The sequence below is a fragment of the Chaetodon trifascialis genome, chromosome 6, assembly GCF_039877785.1.
Source record: "Chaetodon trifascialis isolate fChaTrf1 chromosome 6, fChaTrf1.hap1, whole genome shotgun sequence".
NCBI lineage: Eukaryota > Metazoa > Chordata > Actinopteri > Chaetodontiformes > Chaetodontidae > Chaetodon > Chaetodon trifascialis.
In genome coordinates, this window is record NC_092061.1 from 12,423,775 (window position 1) to 12,444,321 (window position 20,547).

The window sequence follows — 20,547 nt, forward strand, 5'->3', positions numbered from 1 at the left end:
ATTGCACATCACCTCAGGTGAGGAAAGTCCCTGCTCTTGAGCAACCAAGGTAAACAACTTTTCTTTTCAGCTGCAGGTGACAACACACACACTGCTCAGACTGCGGCTTTGAAGGAGGTGCAACCGGAGGAGCATTACAGATAACACAGCTTCTGGAAATTCCCACTCATGGAGAGTAGTAGCAGTCAGTACATTAAACTAATTACATTTTAAAAGAAACCCATAACAATATATGCTGTAGTTTTTCTCCTGAGCATAACTTTGCTGTAGTTCTGTGATCAATGTGACCTAATTGGTGACAACAGACATCCCATCTGCTCTACAAGCATATGTTCCACGTGTGAGACTTTATTATTTGCCTCTTCACTTCACCAAAGTGCAGGGACTGTTTTTGATAAGACACAGGCGTAGATCATAAATGAGAAATAACACGACCACTCATCAGTTTAATGTGTGTGTGTGTGTGTGTGTGCGTGTGTTTGTGTGTTCTGCCCGCCTGTTGCAGAGCCTTTGTAAGAAGGCAATTTGAAACCTTTGCATTTTGTGCCCTCTAGTGGCCGCATTGAATGTGACCACGATTACAGGAGTATTTCTTAGAAGAAACTACACAGTGACACAGTTTCTGTGCTTTAAATGAATGAGTTCATCAAAGGTCTGAGGTGTCCCGTGTAAGACAGATTGTTAAGCCTTCTGAGACAAATTAATCATATAAGACGATATAAATTTAGTTATGTATTTGTACAATGGACTTAGCTTGACAAACCTACATTTTAAATGCTAAATCTAACTGGAATCTGGACTCTAAATTGCTGTGTCTTTGCCTTTTTGTGAATCACTGTTGCTGCTCCCTCTGCTTGGAATCAGTTGCAGTCTGGATCTTTGGGAGTCTCTTTTATGATTCCCAGGTTTGTTCTTTGTTTTCATCTTAAGTTGTTATTTTTGTTTTAGATCTGCAATCATGAAGATATAAAGGGTGATGCCTCATTTCATAACTACACTGATAAGATGTTGATATTTCCATAGATAACTATAGAAGTCTTCCTCTGGCTGCAGGCTGACCCTCAAGGTATAATTCTGATTCACAAATGCAAAGTCATAAGTTATTACATCTGATAGCAATATTAAAAACTGTTATATAACTTAACTTATGCTTATGAAGACAGTGCTTCTCACTATTTACTTGCTTACTCCTTTGTTGTTACCATTTACTGTATTTTTAATAAAGGCATATGTGTGCTGGTCATGTCAGTGTCCCAGGAATAGCATAAGGTGAACACACACACACACACACACACACACACACACACACACACACACACACACACACACACACACACACACACACACACACACACACACACACACACACACACACTGCAAAATAAGATGTTCAAGTATGAACGTTGTGATCACACTTTGTTTCAGTCTCTCACTTGTGGAAAATGAGACTTGCTTATGTAAATATTAGGAAAGTGAGGATGACATTAACCTCATCTACCCCGATGTCACAGTGGCAGGGCAGTCAGTATGAAGTCATGCTGCGCAGTCAAACATTGTTTAAACACACAAAACTTTATTTTAAATTGGAGGGGAGATCCCAAGGTAACAAACAACATGTTTGTGAATCTGTCGGACAGAGTTGAACAAGATTATTCTTCCAACTGTAAAACATGTTGAAATGAAGCCGGATCTGTAGAGATTAAACAGCTACAGATAAACATTCATCAGTTTAAAATAATACACGAGTAGTACATTCAGAGATTTATATACTGCACACCAAGGGACGAAATAGAAATGCCTGAGGAAGGTCAAATACGACAGTTAACAAATACATAATGCAAATACCAAAAATTATAAGCATGTTATAATGACTGTGGGCCCTTGATTCAAGCAAAACCCAAAACATTTTTAAAATAACCACAATAACCTACAATATTACAACAGATTTGCTTTCATAGGATGATCTTTTGACTGCTTTTGTGCATGTTTCGATGGTTTGTTGTTTCATCTATTGTCTATAATCTTGTAGCGCTTTAATTGTTGTAAAAGCGTTAGACCTGTCTCAGTTAGCATCATATGGGATGAATAAAGACTATTTTCATGTGAAGATGAGTTATTCTGTGCCTTTTTCAAACCAGGCCAGACGTGGATCATGTAGGTCACTCTGACCTCTTACTTTTCCTATTCCCTGCACTATTCCTCATGGGGAGGATCATTCATTATGGCTGCCTAAACAGCCCAGTCACATCATGATTAGTAGCTCTTTCAGGTCAGACGTCTCGGTAGGACAGACGTGTGTCCACGTCTGCATACGTATGTGTACAGCTGAGGAAATGTTAACTTAAACTTTAAACACTGTACATCATCCTGTGAGCAGCAGGCTACCAAGCCCAGGTCTCCAGTGCCTTCTCATTTCTCAGGAACCACGCACAAGCTCATCAGTTCCCGTCCACCCCCAACTGGTTTTGCAGATATGAGAATGGTGACTGACACCAGAAGTCGTCTGGTGGTGTACTCATCCGATCAAATGTTTCCTCCATCTCAGAGGGGAAAGGTAATGACAGTTACAGGTGTGTTTGTGTGTGTGCTGAGCAGATAAGGTGCCAGACTCATTATCATTCATATTCCTTTGCAAGATTTATGACTATGGCGAACTGGATGCACACACACACAAACTTGCCAGTGATGTCAATGCTTTGTCACATTTGTTGAGTCCAAAGATGCTTTCAAGGACATCAAAGATGATGTTAATGTAAATGTGGTTTAAAAATGTTCATTAGTTTATGGTATTTCCCATCTGTGTAAACTCTGTGGTTTATGGTAGTTAATCAGTGTTTTGGGGTTTTTTTTGTTTTTTTTTTTATTTGATTTTTACATTTTTAATGTGATGTGGGTGTGGTTGCTGAATGATCACCAAGAAAAAACATTTCATGAGTAACTGCAGTTGCATTACAATTCATATTTCTTATATACTTAATGTTTAGATTTGAATATGTTAAAGGAAACATACAGAAATTATTATCAAAATAAGAGCCTGTCAATATCAACCCTTGCAATAAAATGATCAACTGGATTGAAAAAATGCCACAGCGTGTTGAAACAGTGCCCCCTTGGGGACATGATGCCCATGAATGGCAACAAATTTACACGCAATGGTCACTTTATTAGGTACACCTGTGCAGTGCAACTGCTCTGTCATAAATTCTTTCAGTGCAAAGCTCATAGTGCTCAGTTTTTGTTGACACTATCAAAGAAGTGTCAATTAGATTATACTTTAATTATTGTGGTCATAGTTAAACACTTCTCTACTGTGAGCGTAGGCTCAGCATATTTGGAACAAAGCAGATATGAAGAGGGATTAACACAGAGCCGTGGGATTCAAACATTTTTTAAATAAACAACAACGTGATGTATTTATCCTTCTGAACATTAAGAACTGAAGAAAATAATTCCATCAATGACGATGCTTTCCTGAAGGTGGCTTACCCACAATGCAACACAATATACAAACAAGCAGTGCACACAAGCGTACGCAAACTTAAGTTAGGTTTGTTATCACCAGTTTCATAATGATATTTACAGCATAATAGTCAATCCAAATGTCTTTACATTGCTGGTTGTGTATTCCCACCACTTTCATGAGTTGCATTTCCTCTGCATTTTTTTGACATAGTCTTGTAGGCTGTTTAGCACAGACTCTGCATAGAGAACCTTGAGAGGAATAATCTGCAGGAACCAGCCCTGTATGCACACACGCACGCACGCACGCACGCACGCACACACACACACACACACACACACTCATTCATAATCACAGGGTCAAATCAGCCTCTTGCCATTTAATTTGGGATTATTTGGCATTATCAAATGACTGTGCCAGTGAGTCTTACCAGAATGATGTGAGTGACACTGCCATGTGTTTTGTCTCCAGCTTTGAGGTACTGCAGCGAGCATTTCACAAAGTGCTCTGGGGACAGTGTCACCATGTCAGTTTTTTGGAAACCTGCCATTCGAGTGGAGATCCCAAATGGAGCCACTGTCTGAGAAAATAAGGTGAATAGAGACAGCTCTGACAAGATTTTCAAGATCTGAAGAAAGAATTCACTTCATAGTAAACTTATTCCCTCCTCCTTTCATTTTCAGATTTTGAGGTGGAGTCTCAATAAGAATCACAGTACCTGTATAATAATCCCTTTATCTTTATATTCTGCTTGAAGACCTTGAGAAAATCTTTCCACAAACACCTATAGGAACAGGAATTAGAGCAGGAGTGATCATACCATGTGATTCAGGAAAACTAGAGGTGCACATGTGATGTTGTACTTACAGTACCTTAGAAGCTGCATACAGGGTGTACAGGGGGAATGGAATAGAAGCAACTCCAGATGAAATATTCACAATCACCCCTTTTCTCCTGTAGAAGCGGGGAAAAAAAATTTGGGGCCAGAAACTCAATGTTCATCAGCATGTTAGGATTTACATTAGATGATTACATCTAATGAGCAAAACATGGGAAGGAAACCTGTTGTCCATGCCTGGAAGGATTATTTTGCACATCTGGAGGAAAAAGAAAATAAGTTTGTATTTTAGATAAATATAGGAGTTGACAGAGTTCACTTGTTTGGGAAGAAAACAAAGAATCCCACAGAATGAGCATCACTTGTACTCATGCCATTAACATTTCAACAACAAACCGATATGAACTTCGCCTGATGAAAAGTTTGAGGACCAAAATGTTTTTAGTAAAGTGAATAAGTGATGGACAGTGTGAGGGATTCTTTGTTTTTGATCCTACACACGTGTCACTAAGACTTTATGGTGTCCAAGAGCTGTTTTGTAATTGCAATTCACTCTTACCTTGGCCATAGTTTTTACATTGCAGTTTATCATCTTTGTAATTGTCTGAAAGCATAAATAAACATCCCAAGTAAGCTGTCTTTATTGGTGAAAGGGAAAGAAAGTGTACAGGGGTGCATAGAGTCACTCCAGCCAACGGTTTCACCTCATTCCACTGATCTACAGGTGGTGGTAACATGTCAAGAACTGCAGCAATGCGCCAGGAGAGACAGAGCAGAGAAGTAACACTGGATGTAAACATAGCTTTTGTTTCCTCTGTCCGACACTGACCTGGTCCAACTCTGGAGAGTCGAGGAATTTGCAGGGGATGGCACTGGGCAGTGAGCCGACATTATTGACTGGGGTAGAGAAACAAGAAGTTTCAATTTCAAAGATTGGGTAGAAAATTAGCAAGTTTTTTGTATCCTATAAACGATGACCTTTTCTTGTCTTTTGTGTCTGTGGAAGCAATTATTGTTTCAAACATTACATGGAAACATAAAAAAAAATCCAACCTAAAACCCCAATGTTCAGGTCTTTAAGCTGATCCTCAATTTCACTGAAGATGTTTTCCTGTGTGAAGTCTGTTACTATCACTTTCACCTTCTGCCCTGTTGTATCATCTATAAAGAAAGAAAATGTGGAGTCAGCAATATACTGCACGTTATGTACTTACAGGTGACAGCATACTTGTAGATGTAATCCAAGTTTTAAAAGCAGACACAACACAATATGTAAAAACAGAAAGCAGGTTTTTACTTATTTCCTTGGCCACCTGGTCCAGTTTTTCTTTGGTTCTGCTCATCATTACCACGTTCATTCCATGCTTAGCCAGCTGAGAGAAGCAATAGTGCAGTGGTGTGGTAGGAGGGATGAAATATGTACAAATTGACAAACATTAGCAGATGTGCATCAAATTTATATTTTAACTTGCACGATGAGCTGAGCAGGACGTATTTGTTGCCCAGGTTTGAAAATAAAAATATTAGTAGCAATAGTATTTTTATGACATTTAGTATTTTTATAATCTGTGCATAATGTACATGTATGTCGTTAATTTTCTGTTCCATATCCTGTATACTTTTTTTTAATCTTGACCCCTCTGTGCCACTGCTTTTTGTAATACTGGGTGTGGGATCGATAAGTCTTATCTTTACCTTTGAAAATGCATTCCTTTCATGCCCTATATTTGAGTTTAAAGTGCAGAAATATTTCTCATACATGCGAACACAAGTAAGGCTGTTTAAACAATCACTTACCCCAAATGCATATGCTCTTCCTATGCCTTCTGAAGCACCAGTCACCACTAAAACAGGGATGCAGGGATGCATGTTATAAATGACTTTCATCAGTTGTCATATTCTCTTGCAGTTTCCATTCTAAACACTAGAGGCACTGTGAATCAAAGCTGCACTACGTCATCGTCCTTCCTCTGCTGTCAAACAAATGCCAGGATCGTGTTTTTTGTTTGTTTACACTATACCCCACCCACCCCATTCCACCAGACTGTACTAATACAGCGTGTCCCCAGTTCTGATAAAGAACTTGCTGAGAACAAACAGGAACTGCTTGTTTCTGAGTGTTCACTCTCCCATTTCCTCCTGCCCTGATTACAAAGATCACAGGTGCTTTTTTCCTCAATATTTTCAGAGAAACAGTGATTGGCACTGATATGTCTCCAGGCCTGGCTTCCCAGGACTTAGATTTAAGGTTTTGTAAAGCCAAGTGGACTTTGGATGAGATGGTATGCACTGGTTTGAGCTCTTATCTGCATGGGGCTGCAGGCCAAATGAGTAATCTCAGTCTGGAAGCAGCTGAAATGTGCTGATTTTTTTTTTTTTTTTTAATCAAATGACAACAGCGTCAGATGACAAAGCTCTGAGCTCCAAAACTTTTCTAAAGTTCTCACTTATTCCATTTGAGAATTGATTTCATGCTCTGTTCTGCATGCACAGGAACAAGCCAAATGGATGTTTGTTTGTTTTTTTGCTTTTAGGGTTTCTTTTAGGTTTCCTCTCTGAAAAGCTGAAACATGATATGGATTGTCTTTGGCACCCTGCACACTCCTCACAAAAATCAACTGACCCTTTGCAAACTAAAATGAAGGGATGGATCTTTATAGTCAGATATGATGGGAATCTTTCTGCATTAGCTTAGACGCTAACAGCTCAAAAACAGGGGCAAATACCACTATTTTCCTTTACCCCATGTGGTGAAATGTCATAGGAGTCAGATTTATAGAGCTGCACACCAACCAGGCAGCTGCTTCCTGTCTTTTTCCAGTTTAGAGGTGTCAGTCCATGCAATGGGCATCCCCATTTTCGCTCTACACTGGCTGCCATTTGCAGCTTAACTTAGGCTTACTGGAGTAAATTGCATATTATTACATTACTGGTCTTATCAAAAAACACCTTACTAGCTTAGAAAACCCCTCATTAGTAGTCAAATACTCCTGCAGACACAGTTGCACAGAAAGTATTACACCAAATTGTTGTATTTTAGATTGTGTAATGACGGCATTGTTCAGTGTCAGACTGCGTGAATGAAATAAACACATAGACAACAATAATCTGCATTCAGACCAAGGGTCTCAGACATGGCTCTGCCATTGTCCTTTATGCAAATTATTTCAGAGGACTGGAATGAACGGTCCAAGTATCACAAGGACAATGTTAAATAAATAATCCCAAAGTCTTGAACAAAACGTCCTTTTCTTTTCCAATATAAAATACATATACTGTCTGTTTCATTGAAGTTTGATAAATCTGTTTTGTTTATGTCACACAGGTCATTTTTACTTTGGTACCAATTTAAAACAATGTTTTCTCAGCTCAGTTTGTTATTTTGTTTCAGCACACCATAATTGCCAGCGAAGTATTAGAGTGCAGGGGCTCTTTCTACTGAGGGCAGCAGGAAGGGGAAAGTGTTTCTTGGCGTGATGAACACTGTTTTCTCTGTTCCCACAGTTGTCATATTGTGTGCTGATTCACAGTGAGATGATTGAGCTCGGCCTACATGAACAAAATCTTTTACTTTCAAAGCACATCTTGATTTACAACAACAAATGGAGAGAAGAGAGCCGAGGGAAATTTTCCACCTTTATCCAAATAAGTGTTAAATATGAAGTAGTTCAGCATACATTGTTGGCTGCTGCAGTGTTTTTCGATGCTTTTTTTTTTTCTTCCATTAATATTACAGAGTGTAATCATGGTAAATATGCCAGCTGTAATGTTTTATGCATTAAAAAATTATATGTTCATTACAAATCATTATGAATACCACATCTACAGCATTATTCCAAACACAAGCATCCATACACTGTCCTCAAATACACTTACTATTCAATCAAAGGCACAGACACACACGCATGCATACATACTGCAAATATTAATTTCATATACATCGTCCGCAGTTGGCCCAAATACCACACAATACATCTGAGGCCACTTGACATTGAAAAGGCCCAACTCTGATGGAGACACAAACTCTGTAAATGCAAATGTAGTTTCAGATTGTCAGGGCAGACAAAGAAAAGGGACAGGTTTTATACAGCCTGGAACAACCTGTTCTGATGCCTGTTTTTCTTTTGTGCTAGAATGGAATGAAACTGCACCAGCCCAGTATACTTTGCTTGTTATTAGGCTTCTTTTAGTGCTGTGGGAGACTGAATAACCTCTTCAGAAGATGCCAAAGGATTTCTCGTCAGTTGATGAGACTGCTGGGACCTGCAGGGAAATGTTTTGGTGTAATTACCAGGCGATGGCCTGAGGGAGGGGCCAGAACGGACTGCGTGTCCCCGGTCGTGTTTAGGTTACAATACACTGACACTGACCTCAAGTTCATATGGTTGCACATTTGACTACATGCACCAGCTGGAGAAGGTAGTAGTGCCTTTCTTTAATTCCCTTTGTCAGCTTTGTCAAAGGCACTTCATTACAAAATGTTGCAGGAGAGTCAGTAGCATTGTGCATCTTCTTTGACATCAGTGACACCAGTTAACTTTCCTTGTCATATTATTATTATTATTATTATTATTATTATTATTATTATTATTAAACTATAGCTACATTGGCAGGGAACATTTTGTAGATAAACTCAGACTTAATGTTCTGTGATATTCAAGTAGCAAAATAATTAGCGCTGCAATATGTTTTGTAGGTACATACATCCAGGGCACTTCTAATGGAAAGTCAAACTTGCCACTTTAGGTTCAGTCAGTAAACAAGTGCAATCTTGTGTAACAGTGAGAGGTCTAAACAAGTCTAGAACTGTGAGCCTTTCTTTTTCTTTTACAGTTTTACTGCCAGTTTTTTATCATGCAACAGTGAGCTCAGCCATGTAGTCATTTGCCAGTGTTTTTTGCATGTTGATGCTTGTACTTCCAGGTCCTGTCCATCGAAGTCCTTGCATTTGTTATCCACAATATGTCTAACGTACAATTCAGCACATGCTCACACACACGTACACACATACACATCTTACACACACACAATGGGGACATTACATAGACTTACATTCATTTCCTGCATGGTCACATACATGCACACACATGCACATGCACACACACATGCACATGCGCGCGCGCGCACACACACACACACACACACACACACACACACACACACACACACACGTGCATGCACACATTGCTCACCTGCCCACTCTCCCATAGAGGTGAAAAAAGATTTTGACATCGGAAACCACAGTTTTGGAAAAAGCATTCTACTGAAAAGCAGCAGTTTCACTCCATAATAGACAACAACTGCAGCACCGAGAGAAATGAAAAACAGTTCCATTAAATCCATGTTTGACCAACACGAGAACTAACTCCAGCTTTTAGCCTCTCTGTGTTTGTATGCTGTGAGAGAAAGTTTTTATTTCAGTGAAATAAAGAATGACAGAAAGAGGGAATAGCCCTACCAGAGGACACTCCCATTTCAAGAACACACACACACACACACACACACACACACACACACACACACACACACACACACACACACACACACACACACACAGACTCTCACTCTACCTCTGACTTGCATGCAAACACACACACAAATAGCACATGTTGTATCATGTTGTAATGCTGTTTAGCTACTGAGGCTATCTATCTATCTATCTATCTATCTATCTATCTATCTATCTATCTATCTATCTATCTATCTATCTATCTATCTATCTATCTATCTATCTATCTATCTATCTATCCAGTAACAGTGCTACAAAAACCATAAGTACTTTTAACTGTGAGCAAGAGCAGCCAATAGGGCCCTGCCAAAAATAATTTAACACAAAGCCCAAGTGAATGGGCTCTTATATACTCACACACTTACCAACAATATCATCATGACACTTACTGGTTTCTTTTCATGACTTAAAAGCAGTATATAACTATAATTTGTAATGTTTTCCAAGTCCTGCCTTTTACCTGTCTGCCCGTGAGTTCTGAAGCTGATGATTAGCCTGTCTGCTGTACTTGTACTTGTGTCCTGTGCAAATACACAAACTATCTGCCCCTAGTGTTGGCACTTTCTCTTGACTAGATGGTGTACTGTATGTGTTGTCACTGCAAAACAAAAATTAAAAAACATAAAGCCACTTTGGTGAGTGCATGACTAGTTGAGTGTCTTCTATGCTCCATATTTCCACTGTAATCAATATGGCAAGACATTAATGTGTCAGAAGATGTTTGTATGGAACAGTATGTGTGGTCACCTGGGGAGGGCGATGCATACTCTCTGGAAAAGAGCCAAGTTAAGCAAGTGACTGCTGAAGAAAGCTGAGTATCGAGCAAACAGCTTTAAACCAATATTGTGATAGTGTGCCAATATTGTGCTTGTCAAGTGGCCACAAACATGACTTCATTTAGATGTTCAGCTTGCTGTGTGCTTTCTGGATGTGTAAATGGTCATTTTTTTTGCTAACACATTATCCATTAGCACTTGATAAGCTGATATGAGGAATTTCTTATAACACAATTTATATTGATATCCTGGTTTTATCTATAGCTGAAACGATGATTCAATTATTGACCTGACACAAGGTTTCTCTGCTTTTCTGTGATTGTATATGTAATATCTTTGGATACTCTTTAGACATTCTGTTTATTTGTTGGCTTGATGAGACAAGTAATTTAAGGACTTTATCTTGATTTAAGAAAACTGTGAGGTATTTTCACTTTTTTCAGATATTTTATGGCCCAAAAGATCAATCAAGAAAGTTTTTAGCAGATTAATCGGCAATGAATTTAAATGTTAATTGCAGGCCCCCTTTTATCCATAACACCCTTCCCTAAAGTAGCTTTAAGAATTTCAATTTCTTCATGCATAAGAAGCATCTAATTTCTTATTAGTCAATTCTGTGTTGAGACTTTCTTTCAATCACACAAAAATTAGGGAAATAGGCTTGTGAATTATGGTATTACAAAGAAGCAATAAGAGTCATTACATTAACTGATGTGTTTATAGTGTATACAGCAGTAGAAGTAGTTGGAAATATATATATACATACATACATACATACATATATATATATACACATATACATACACACACACACACACACACACACACACACACACACACACATATATATATATATATACACACACACACACACACATACATACATACATACATACATACATACATACATACATACATATACATGTATGTATGTATGTATATATATACATACATACATACATACATACATACATACATACATACATACATACATACAAATACGAAATAAAAAAATTGAAGAAAAAAACAGTGCAGGTGAAGGGAAGGCTAACCGTAAAAGGCAATTATATCTTATATCGTCTAAAATAACCATCCACAATGTACAGTTTTATGTGTTGTATAATTATATAAATCTTAGATTTACATAGATGTTGCTTTACGAGGTCACACAATTTCCAAAATGTTGTCTATGCTATGGGTACCATCGAAAGACAACAGCGATGATGAGAAGGAGTGATGATACCCGCATCCATAGACATAATATACGTAGACGCCTCATTGACTGACGCTTCCTATTGGAGCTGACGTTCAGCGCGGCCGCCATCTTGGATGGGTCTCCCATGCGTCCACAGTGCATTTATTTCTACGGAGGAAGGTGTATGCCCAGCTACTATAATCATCACAACTCCTCTAATTTTTACCCGATTTTCACACGGTTTGGTTTGTTACAAACGTCAGAGATGTAGTTATGATACAGGACGCTGTCACACATTAAAAACAAATGCTTTCATGCTGAAATACTTTGTCTTTGTTAAAGAGCATAATACAGACATATGGTATGGCATATTAATAAATGTATTAATGAATTAATTTTAGATAAAGAATAAAGAAACAGTTGATTGTTCATTTGATTTCTCTCTCTCTCTCTCTCTCTCTCTCTCTCTCTCTCTCTCTCATCGAAGCTATGGCTTGTTGGGTGCTTCCTGACATTAACGGATCATCAATGTAGCGTCTCAGCTGACATATTTCTGTTGTATATTTGTTTTATTTTGTATGGGGCAGCAATCTCTCCACGTAATTGGCTGTTCAAGGTCAATTATAGGTAGGGTTGCCACCCGTCCCGTAAAATACGGAATCGTCCTTTGATTGACAATTAAATGTTGGGACGCGATTTGATCCGTTGTGTGTGTGTGTGTGTGTGTGTGTGTGTGTGTGTGTGTGTGTGTGTGTGTGTGTGTGTGTGTGTGACAAACATGTGTATTGGACATTTGTGAAAATACGGATCAAATCGCGTCCCAACATTTAATTGTCAATCAAAGGACGATTCCGTATTTTACGGGACGGGTGGCAACCCTACCTATAATTGACCTTGAACAGCCAATTACGTGGAGAGATTGCTGCCCCATAAAAAATAAAACAAATATACAACAGAAATATGTCAGCTGAGACGCTACATTAATGATCCGTTAATGTCAGGAAGCACCCAACAAGCCATAGCTTCGATGAGCCATAGACGAACGGAGTTCAATTCGCCTGATCTAATAGGCAATTGATGAAGCACTGAAAAAACACTTTAAAAACCTTCTCATGGTCAATTCTTTAAGCCGAATTACTCAGCAGAGCATACTGATTACTTTCCCAGATCGAAACGCGCGGACCGACGCAGATTTTGGAGAAAAAGCGAGATAACTTTAAATTTGTAGATTTTTGACTGGGGTTCGGCGAGCCCCGCAGCGTCCCGTCAGAGTCCTCACTTCGGGACGAAAGCGACTGCCACACTGTCAAAAACAGTTATATTTCTCCGTAGATTTTACAAAAAGATCATAAACTATCACTGAGTTTTAGGCACGTTATTCAAATGTGTACTTTTTCCATAATGAGTCTTACCTGGCCACAGTTTCATGCAAACGATGTCCTCGTGCGCCTGAGGTGAACGGCAGAGTCCCGTGATCTTGCTGGGCAGGTGGAGGTCTGCTATCCTGCACGTTCACATACAACCAGATTGACTGTCCGTGTACATGTGTGAAAGAAGATTCACCGACCGGTATCGAGGAACACTTTTAGGTCAAATTTCATGTTTCTGCGTGAGCTCAGAGCGGGACACAGTGGAACTACACTGTTAAAAGGGATTTGGGCTTTTAGTCAGAAGGACGATTGCAGTCATGCTGAGAGAACTCTGCCCATTACAACAAAGTAAGAAGAGTTCAAACAACTTCAACCAACACGCATGCGCCCGCAATGTGACGTCACGCGCAGTGTTGAACTTTAAATCCGAGCCGACTGACATCTTTTTACCTCGGAGCCGAGCCGTCCAGTAAGTACATTTAAAATTATTTTAGCTTAGTTAGTTCATCTGTTGGTAATGTGCATTGGTCGTCTAATGTCTCTCCATCTCAAATGATCCGTCAAGATATTAAACCTGTGATGAATATTTCATGTTCGTTCTTTTTCGGAAATACTTTAGCATGTAGCGCTAGTTAGCTAGCGCCGCCAGAGTGAAACAGCAAGTTAATGTAGGGTTGAGCCTCATATTCGACTGTAACAAGTATTCGGCACCGACAGTGTACTCTTATAGGAGTGAAACAGTGCGAGACTTGTCTTTATTATTACGGAAAAATGTGTCAACTGTGGGAATATCATACCTGGATCAACCCGCTAATATACGTGACGTTGCGACTTGTACAAGAGGCTTTGCTCGCACTCAAACAACCTGGCACAGGATTGACAAGGCAGCGAAATAACAGAGCAACTTATGTTCCAGGAGGAAGAGGAGTTGAACAACACTGACCACCGCCGTAGTGTCTGGATATTTTTTTATGTAGAGTTAAGTGCTGTATGCTGTATAGACACGTAGTGATAGGTGATTGTTTTCAGGTGTTACACTCTGTATCCATGGCAACGCGCAGCAGTGGGGGTGAACGGCCAACCGGCTGCGTGTGGGTTTTTTTGGCCAGTGGGAAAGGAGCCCTATGCCGTTTGAAAGCGGGTCGACCGTGTTTAAAGAAAAAAAAAAAAAAAAAAAAAAAAAGCGGATTGATGCTAGTCGACCCGCTAACGATCGGCATATAGTTCCTTTCCTATTGACCAAAAAAACCCGGATCTGATCTCCAGCTGGAAGCTGCCACTATAGACATAATGTACGTAGACGCCTCATTGACTGACGCTTCCTATTGACGTTCAGCGCGGCCGCCATCTTGGATGGGTCTCCCATGCGCCCCCAGTGCATTTATTTCTACGGAGGAAGGTTTATGTCCAACTACTATAATCATCACAACTCCTCTAATTTTTACCCGATTTGTTAAAGAGCAGAATACAGACATATGGTATGGCATATGAATGAATGTAAAAATTAATTAATTTTATATTTTAATAAAGAAACAGTTTGATTGTTCATTTGAATTTATTTCTCTCTCTCACTCACTCACTCACACACACACAAAATCATGACCCTTCTGTACACACCAATAACACAAGAATTTCTTTATTTTTGTTTTTGTGCGCTGAGTATATTTAATGTAAAGTTAGGCACATGCATGCGTGCGCGCGCACACAACACACACACACACACACACACACACACACACACACACACACAGACACAAAAACCAGACATCTCACATAACATGTTGACATGCGTATTAAACTTTGAGTAAGTTTTTTTACTCAGTTGTGTTGGAATAAAACTTCACCAAAACAAACTCAAAACGTGGAAGGTTTTTTCTTTTTAGTCAACACATCATGTGTCGGCCCACAGTCCACTGCTGCTTTCAAACACACACACGTACACAAACACACACCTTCTGGCCTGACATGTCTAAATTTAAACAACTGTTCACAGCTTTAGGATGACAAAGATTCCACAATAGCCTGAACTGAAACTGCTGATGTTTGTGATATACACTGATTTTAACACATATACATACATACATACAAAGCTCCCATATGTACCTGCTCAGTACATTTTTTTCCTTCTTTAATTTTTTTTTAAGGCCTGGAAAAGTAAGCTTTAAAATTCCAGGTCATTCCAGCGTCTTACACTACCTAGTTAGGCTTGCAACTGGGGCTGGGAAGCTAAATAAAATAAATAAATAAAATAGGGGCATAGTTGCTCTCTTTACGTTGACTTTGGTTGGCTCTGGTCCTAGCGGAGACCCACCCAATATGTCGGTGATGCTGGATTATGCTCCAGTACGTAATGAGGCGTCTACGTATATTATGTCTATGGCTGCCACCGCTGTGCGTTGCCATGGATACAAAATGTAACGGTACACACATCACTCATGAGAAGCTCTTTTCTCGCTGTCTTGTCAGTGCTGTGCCATGTGGCTTCTGTTTTTACAATGTAATCACTTACCATTCAGATGAGTGACATGGCCAAGTGTGTCCACTTTATAATAAAGTTGTGTTTATTTCATGTTAGGATACATTAAAATCTGGAAGCTTTAAATTGTGAACTGTGCAATTTTTCAGAGATTTGTGGTGATGCACAGTATTTTGCACATCTAAAAATACACATACACAATAAGGAAACTGAACTTAGTGTGTTTTGTGCTGATAATGGTTGTATATCTTTCTTTCTTTCTTTCTATCTTTCTTTCTTTCTGTACAGGGTTACTTCACTTCTGTGTAGGCTGTGCTGTTTGGGGCAACTGCCCCTCAATGAGGTGGTCCTGCAAGTGTTTCTCCTCGCCGAACCAACGCACACTAATTGCCCATTATATGTCCACCTTGTTTTCATTTTCTGACTTATTTCTATTGCTCTGTTTGGAGGAACACTAATCCATGTGATGTTATAGAGAAATTGTCAAGAGAGTGGACATTTCAGTAATGTTTGAATGTTTTCATTTTCAACATTTTGAGCAAGTTTCTCAGATACGTTTTTTTGTTTGTTTTTATGAATCTTTGCAATTTGGGTGGGAGAGGAGGATGACAGCTAAGCTGTCCTCCATGACAGACAATGACTCCCACCAACTCCAACACACACTCACTGCACTGAGGAGCTCCATCAGTGATAGGATGCTACATCCAAAGTGTGTGAAGGAGCGGTATCGCAGGTCATTCCTTCCTGCAGCTGTCAGACTACACAACAAGAACTGCTGAAAGTAATTTTTTGATAATTTATCTGTAGATCATCTGTTAATTACCTGTGCAATAATCTGGGCAATAGCTGGTGCAATAATCTGTGCAATTCATCCTGTACCTAACAGTCCGCAAATACAATTTATAATTTGATAATGCTTATTTTTATATAATGCTTATTTTTATTACACCCCTTTGTATATACTTGCTGTTTTTTACCTAATTCTATCTTTTACTGGCGCTGCTGTACATTGGAATTTCCCCTTGCGGGACAAATAAAGGTATATTGAATTGAATTGAACTGAATTTACTGCAGCAACTCTGAACATTCACTCAGAAAGGACTCTGTTGAACTCGGAGAGTTATTGTTTTTCCCCAAAGGATGGGTGCTCTTCTTTTTATGTATTATTATTATTATTATTATTTATGTGTGGGACAGTGTAATTTCAGTCTGTGAGCAAAAGTGTGTTAGAGGGTGTAAGGGCTATTTTTTTAATATGTCCCAAAGAAGGTCTTTTTTGATATCTTGACATCCATTGACACTTATTTTGAAGCAAGGCTGCTTGAAGTTGGACTTGTTGGGGGTTAAATAAAGGTCCCTACTGAATTGTCTGTGCAGCTATTTTTTCTTGGGTTAATATTCAGTTTGTCTAATTCTAATGGAGATTCTTTGTAGATATTATTTTGCTTAAAATTTTGAAATCTAGCAATTTCTGTAAACTCAAGTAACTTGGCAATAAAGCATGAGAAAAAATAATAATGTTGCTCTAACTTGATAAAATAAGTTCAACCAACATCTTTTTTAGTTCTCTTAAGTAATGTTTTCCAGTCCACATTACTTGATACAGAAAGTTGAGTCAACAGACAGTATGTTGCATGAACTCATGTTTTGAAGTGCAAAAAACTTGACACTATAAGTTGACTCAAATTAACTCAGTCAAAGCAACAAGATGACTTGACATAGTTAAGTCGGGTCACCTAATTTTTTTTTTTTTTTTTTTTTTTTTTTTTTTTTTACAGTGCATGCTTCCAGTGAAATTATTTTCTCCGCATTTATCCCATCGTCGGTCTGTCGATCCTCCGCGGCAGACCAGGAGCGGTGGGCTGCCAGCTGCCAGCCGCCAGCCGACGCTGGCGCCCAGGGACCAGTTCTCCTTCGATGCTTCGGTTCTCCTTCCTTTGGTGATCTTCTTGTATGATTTTAGTGCGAGTTATTTAAGGAGGAAACCTTAGGTTCATGCAAACTCCACACAGAAAGGCCCCCTTTTTTCCTCGAGCAGCAGGCACCGAAGGCGTGGTGGAGGACACGCCACCAGCGCCCACAGCGAGATTCCGGGAGCCTTCTAGCTGTGAGGCGACAAGTGTGACCACTTGTGCAACCGTGCTACCCTACAAATAAGTGTCTGACATTATTATGGAAAGAATCCATACAGAGATACTTCTTTGTTGATGAGTAAGATCTGTTTTGCTTAAGCAGAAACAGCTGTTGTAGCGCTGTTGCCAAAGCCACCAGACTCCATTCAAAAAAACAGTCATTTTAGCATTTTTAAAAAAACTTCTTCAAATGCATCAAAAACAAAATAAAACTCAACAAAAACCTTCTTGGATCACCTTTTTAATGTTTCGGCAACAATTACTAACTCTGGATTGGTTGAAATGAACTTTCAATTCACCGAATGGGGAGAGGAGCGAGAGAGCTGGCTGACGTCAGAGAAGCAGCGGGGGAAACAGCACATTGAGTCGGAATGTTTCATATTTTTACACTTAGAGTGACACTACTACGTAGACATAAACATGTCGGACTTGGTTCTTGGTATAAATAAATAAATAAATAAATAAATAAATAAATAAATAAATAAATAAATAAATAAATAAGTAAGTAAATAAATGTAACGTACAGCACAATGGAAACTCTGATTGTGTGGCTCCTGTCCATCATGAAGTTCTTTCAGCAGGCACCAAAGCAATGCTGCTTTTTTCCCCCACAATCCAGTATTCATTTACATATTCGAATGTATGGATTTTTCAACAATTTGAATATAAATTAGAATTTAGGATATTAATTGACAGCCATACTCCTGATTTTGATGATCCCCTAGTTTTTTGTCTGGTGCCATAAGATGATTTGTAATAACTTTTATTAGCCCTTTTTATTTAGTGCTATCATCTGGTCAAAAACTTGATATATGGTGCATGTCCATATATCTCAGAAAAATATCCCCATCAGCTTTGACTTATGTTAAATGCTCAGTAGCAAGTGTTGGCGCACTAACATGTTGACCATTATCCTTACTATTAACACACACTTGCTAAACATTAGCACATTAGCATTGCCACTGTGAACATGTTAGCATGCACACGTTAGCATTTAGCTAGTGCTACTGTGCCCAAGTACAGCCTCAAAAATTTGTTAGAAGGGCTGTACACTCATATTAGAATATAAACTGTATAATGTGTCATATACTTCAGTTATCAACAACAATGCAGCTACCAATGTTTTACGGCCTTTTCAAGTCTTAGCCTCATTAAATTATTGCTGTTATTTATTTTTATTGTTAGATAGCTCTTTTTAGCATGCCAGGTTGTTTCAAGGCTGAAATCTTACGTATGATTAATGAATTTATTAATTCATCAAAACCAAACCACCACCTGGTTGTCACTGCAGTGCCATTTTGCCAGCCTCCTCATTTCTAGTCACACCAGTTTGTGTTGTTATTGACTCGAGTACCGCACACATCAATACAGTATGTTCCAGCGGAGTGCTTACCTGTGTGGGGAAGTCGGATAAGGCGTGGAGATATGAAAAGAGGAATGGTAACTGTAGATTTATTGGTGGCTGTGCACTGTTCTCAAATATTTTCTATACTTTTAGTCAGGTTTTCCTGTCATTCGCCTGAATTCAAAGGAATTAAAACTGAAGAAGTTACAAAATAGAAGAACTGGGTGGCGATGTCATTTGATAGATATGAAATTCTTAAGTACTTCAGTATTTTGAGGTTATGCGTCTTTACAGGGGCTTTATTAGCACTTAAAAATCTCCTTAATCTCACACGTACATCTCATTTTTTGGCTGCAGACCAAGCTTTGATGCCTCATTACGGTAAAGCTTTAAGGGATACAGTTGCTTATCTTCTCCTGAGTGTTTGGAGTTTACATATGCTGCATGCTTTTCACAGGCTGTGTGGAGCCATTTTACAGCCCTTTGTTTTCTGTTCGCAGTCTGTGAACATAAGGGGGTGTTGGCTAGGTACACACTACAGAGACAAGGTGATTAAAAATGTCTATACCCTATTTTTAGGATGTGTGCATGTACGGTAAAATATCATCGATTTCCAATCAGTCAAATCTAATTGTTCCGCTCACAGTTCAGAGGCTAGCGGCATGGCATTCTTTCGTCTTTACCACCCAGGCCATATGATGTGAATTAGCCATTACGCAAATTTTAGCAATGCTAGTATGCTAAACTAAGATGGAGAACATGGTAAACATTACACATGCTAAACATCAGGATGTTAACATTGTCATAGTAAGCATGTTATCATGCTAATGTTAGCATTTAGCTCAAAGCCTAAAATACCACCTCCCAGAGTTGCGAGCAGGCCTGTGGACTCTCAGTTGTGTTTCTGTTTCTGTTGGCCCTGTAGATACTGCTTGCTTGTCTGGCTCTTTTTACTTTTTTTACTTCTACTGTTTGGTTTACTTCCCTTCAGCGACTGATATCAGCAGCAACGAACAAACCGGGACACATTTAGACAGTTTATGTTTCAAAGTTTCATTTGGTTCTTATCAGGAAGCGATAATCTGTGTGCTTACCTGTGTGCAAATGCACAAATGTCAGCTTAACATTTGCCCGCCAGCTGCCACCTGCCAGCTGCCAGCTGCCAGTCGACACCGACACCGGCGCCCAGTAGGGTTGCCACCTTTCAGAAATTAAAATAAGGGACGCCCACCACAGCTCCTCGGGACCATGACCACCACGTTTTATTTTAGGCCACTGTTTGTAGTAAAGGGAAAGCAATTAGTCATACTTAGAGCTTGAAATGCTTTATTACCAGTGAAAACATTCTTTATTGCGCAACATTGTTGCATATAAAGTGCTGTTAATTAGTATTAGTAATGAAACATCAGGCTGAAGGAGATGGGAGGTGTGAGGTCATTTCCTGTG

At 39.1% G+C, this 20,547-nt stretch overlaps 1 protein-coding gene across 1 annotated transcript; it reads right to left on the reverse strand.

Annotated features, from left to right (window-relative positions):
• Positions 1–1,559: 1,559 nt before the first annotated feature.
• On the reverse strand, positions 1,560–9,686 carry hsd17b3 (hydroxysteroid (17-beta) dehydrogenase 3). The gene is made up of 11 exons (XM_070964484.1): positions 9,491–9,686; positions 6,096–6,142; positions 5,596–5,671; positions 5,352–5,459; positions 5,128–5,195; positions 4,858–4,902; positions 4,523–4,557; positions 4,333–4,414; positions 4,179–4,244; positions 3,891–4,040; positions 1,560–3,741 (listed from the first exon to the last, which is right to left on the reverse strand). The coding sequence occupies exons 1-11, from the start codon at positions 9,639–9,641 to the stop codon at positions 3,637–3,639; spliced, it is 933 nt and encodes a 310-aa protein (XP_070820585.1). The 5' UTR covers positions 9,642–9,686; the 3' UTR covers positions 1,560–3,636.
• Between the last annotated feature and the right edge of the window lie 10,861 nt (positions 9,687–20,547).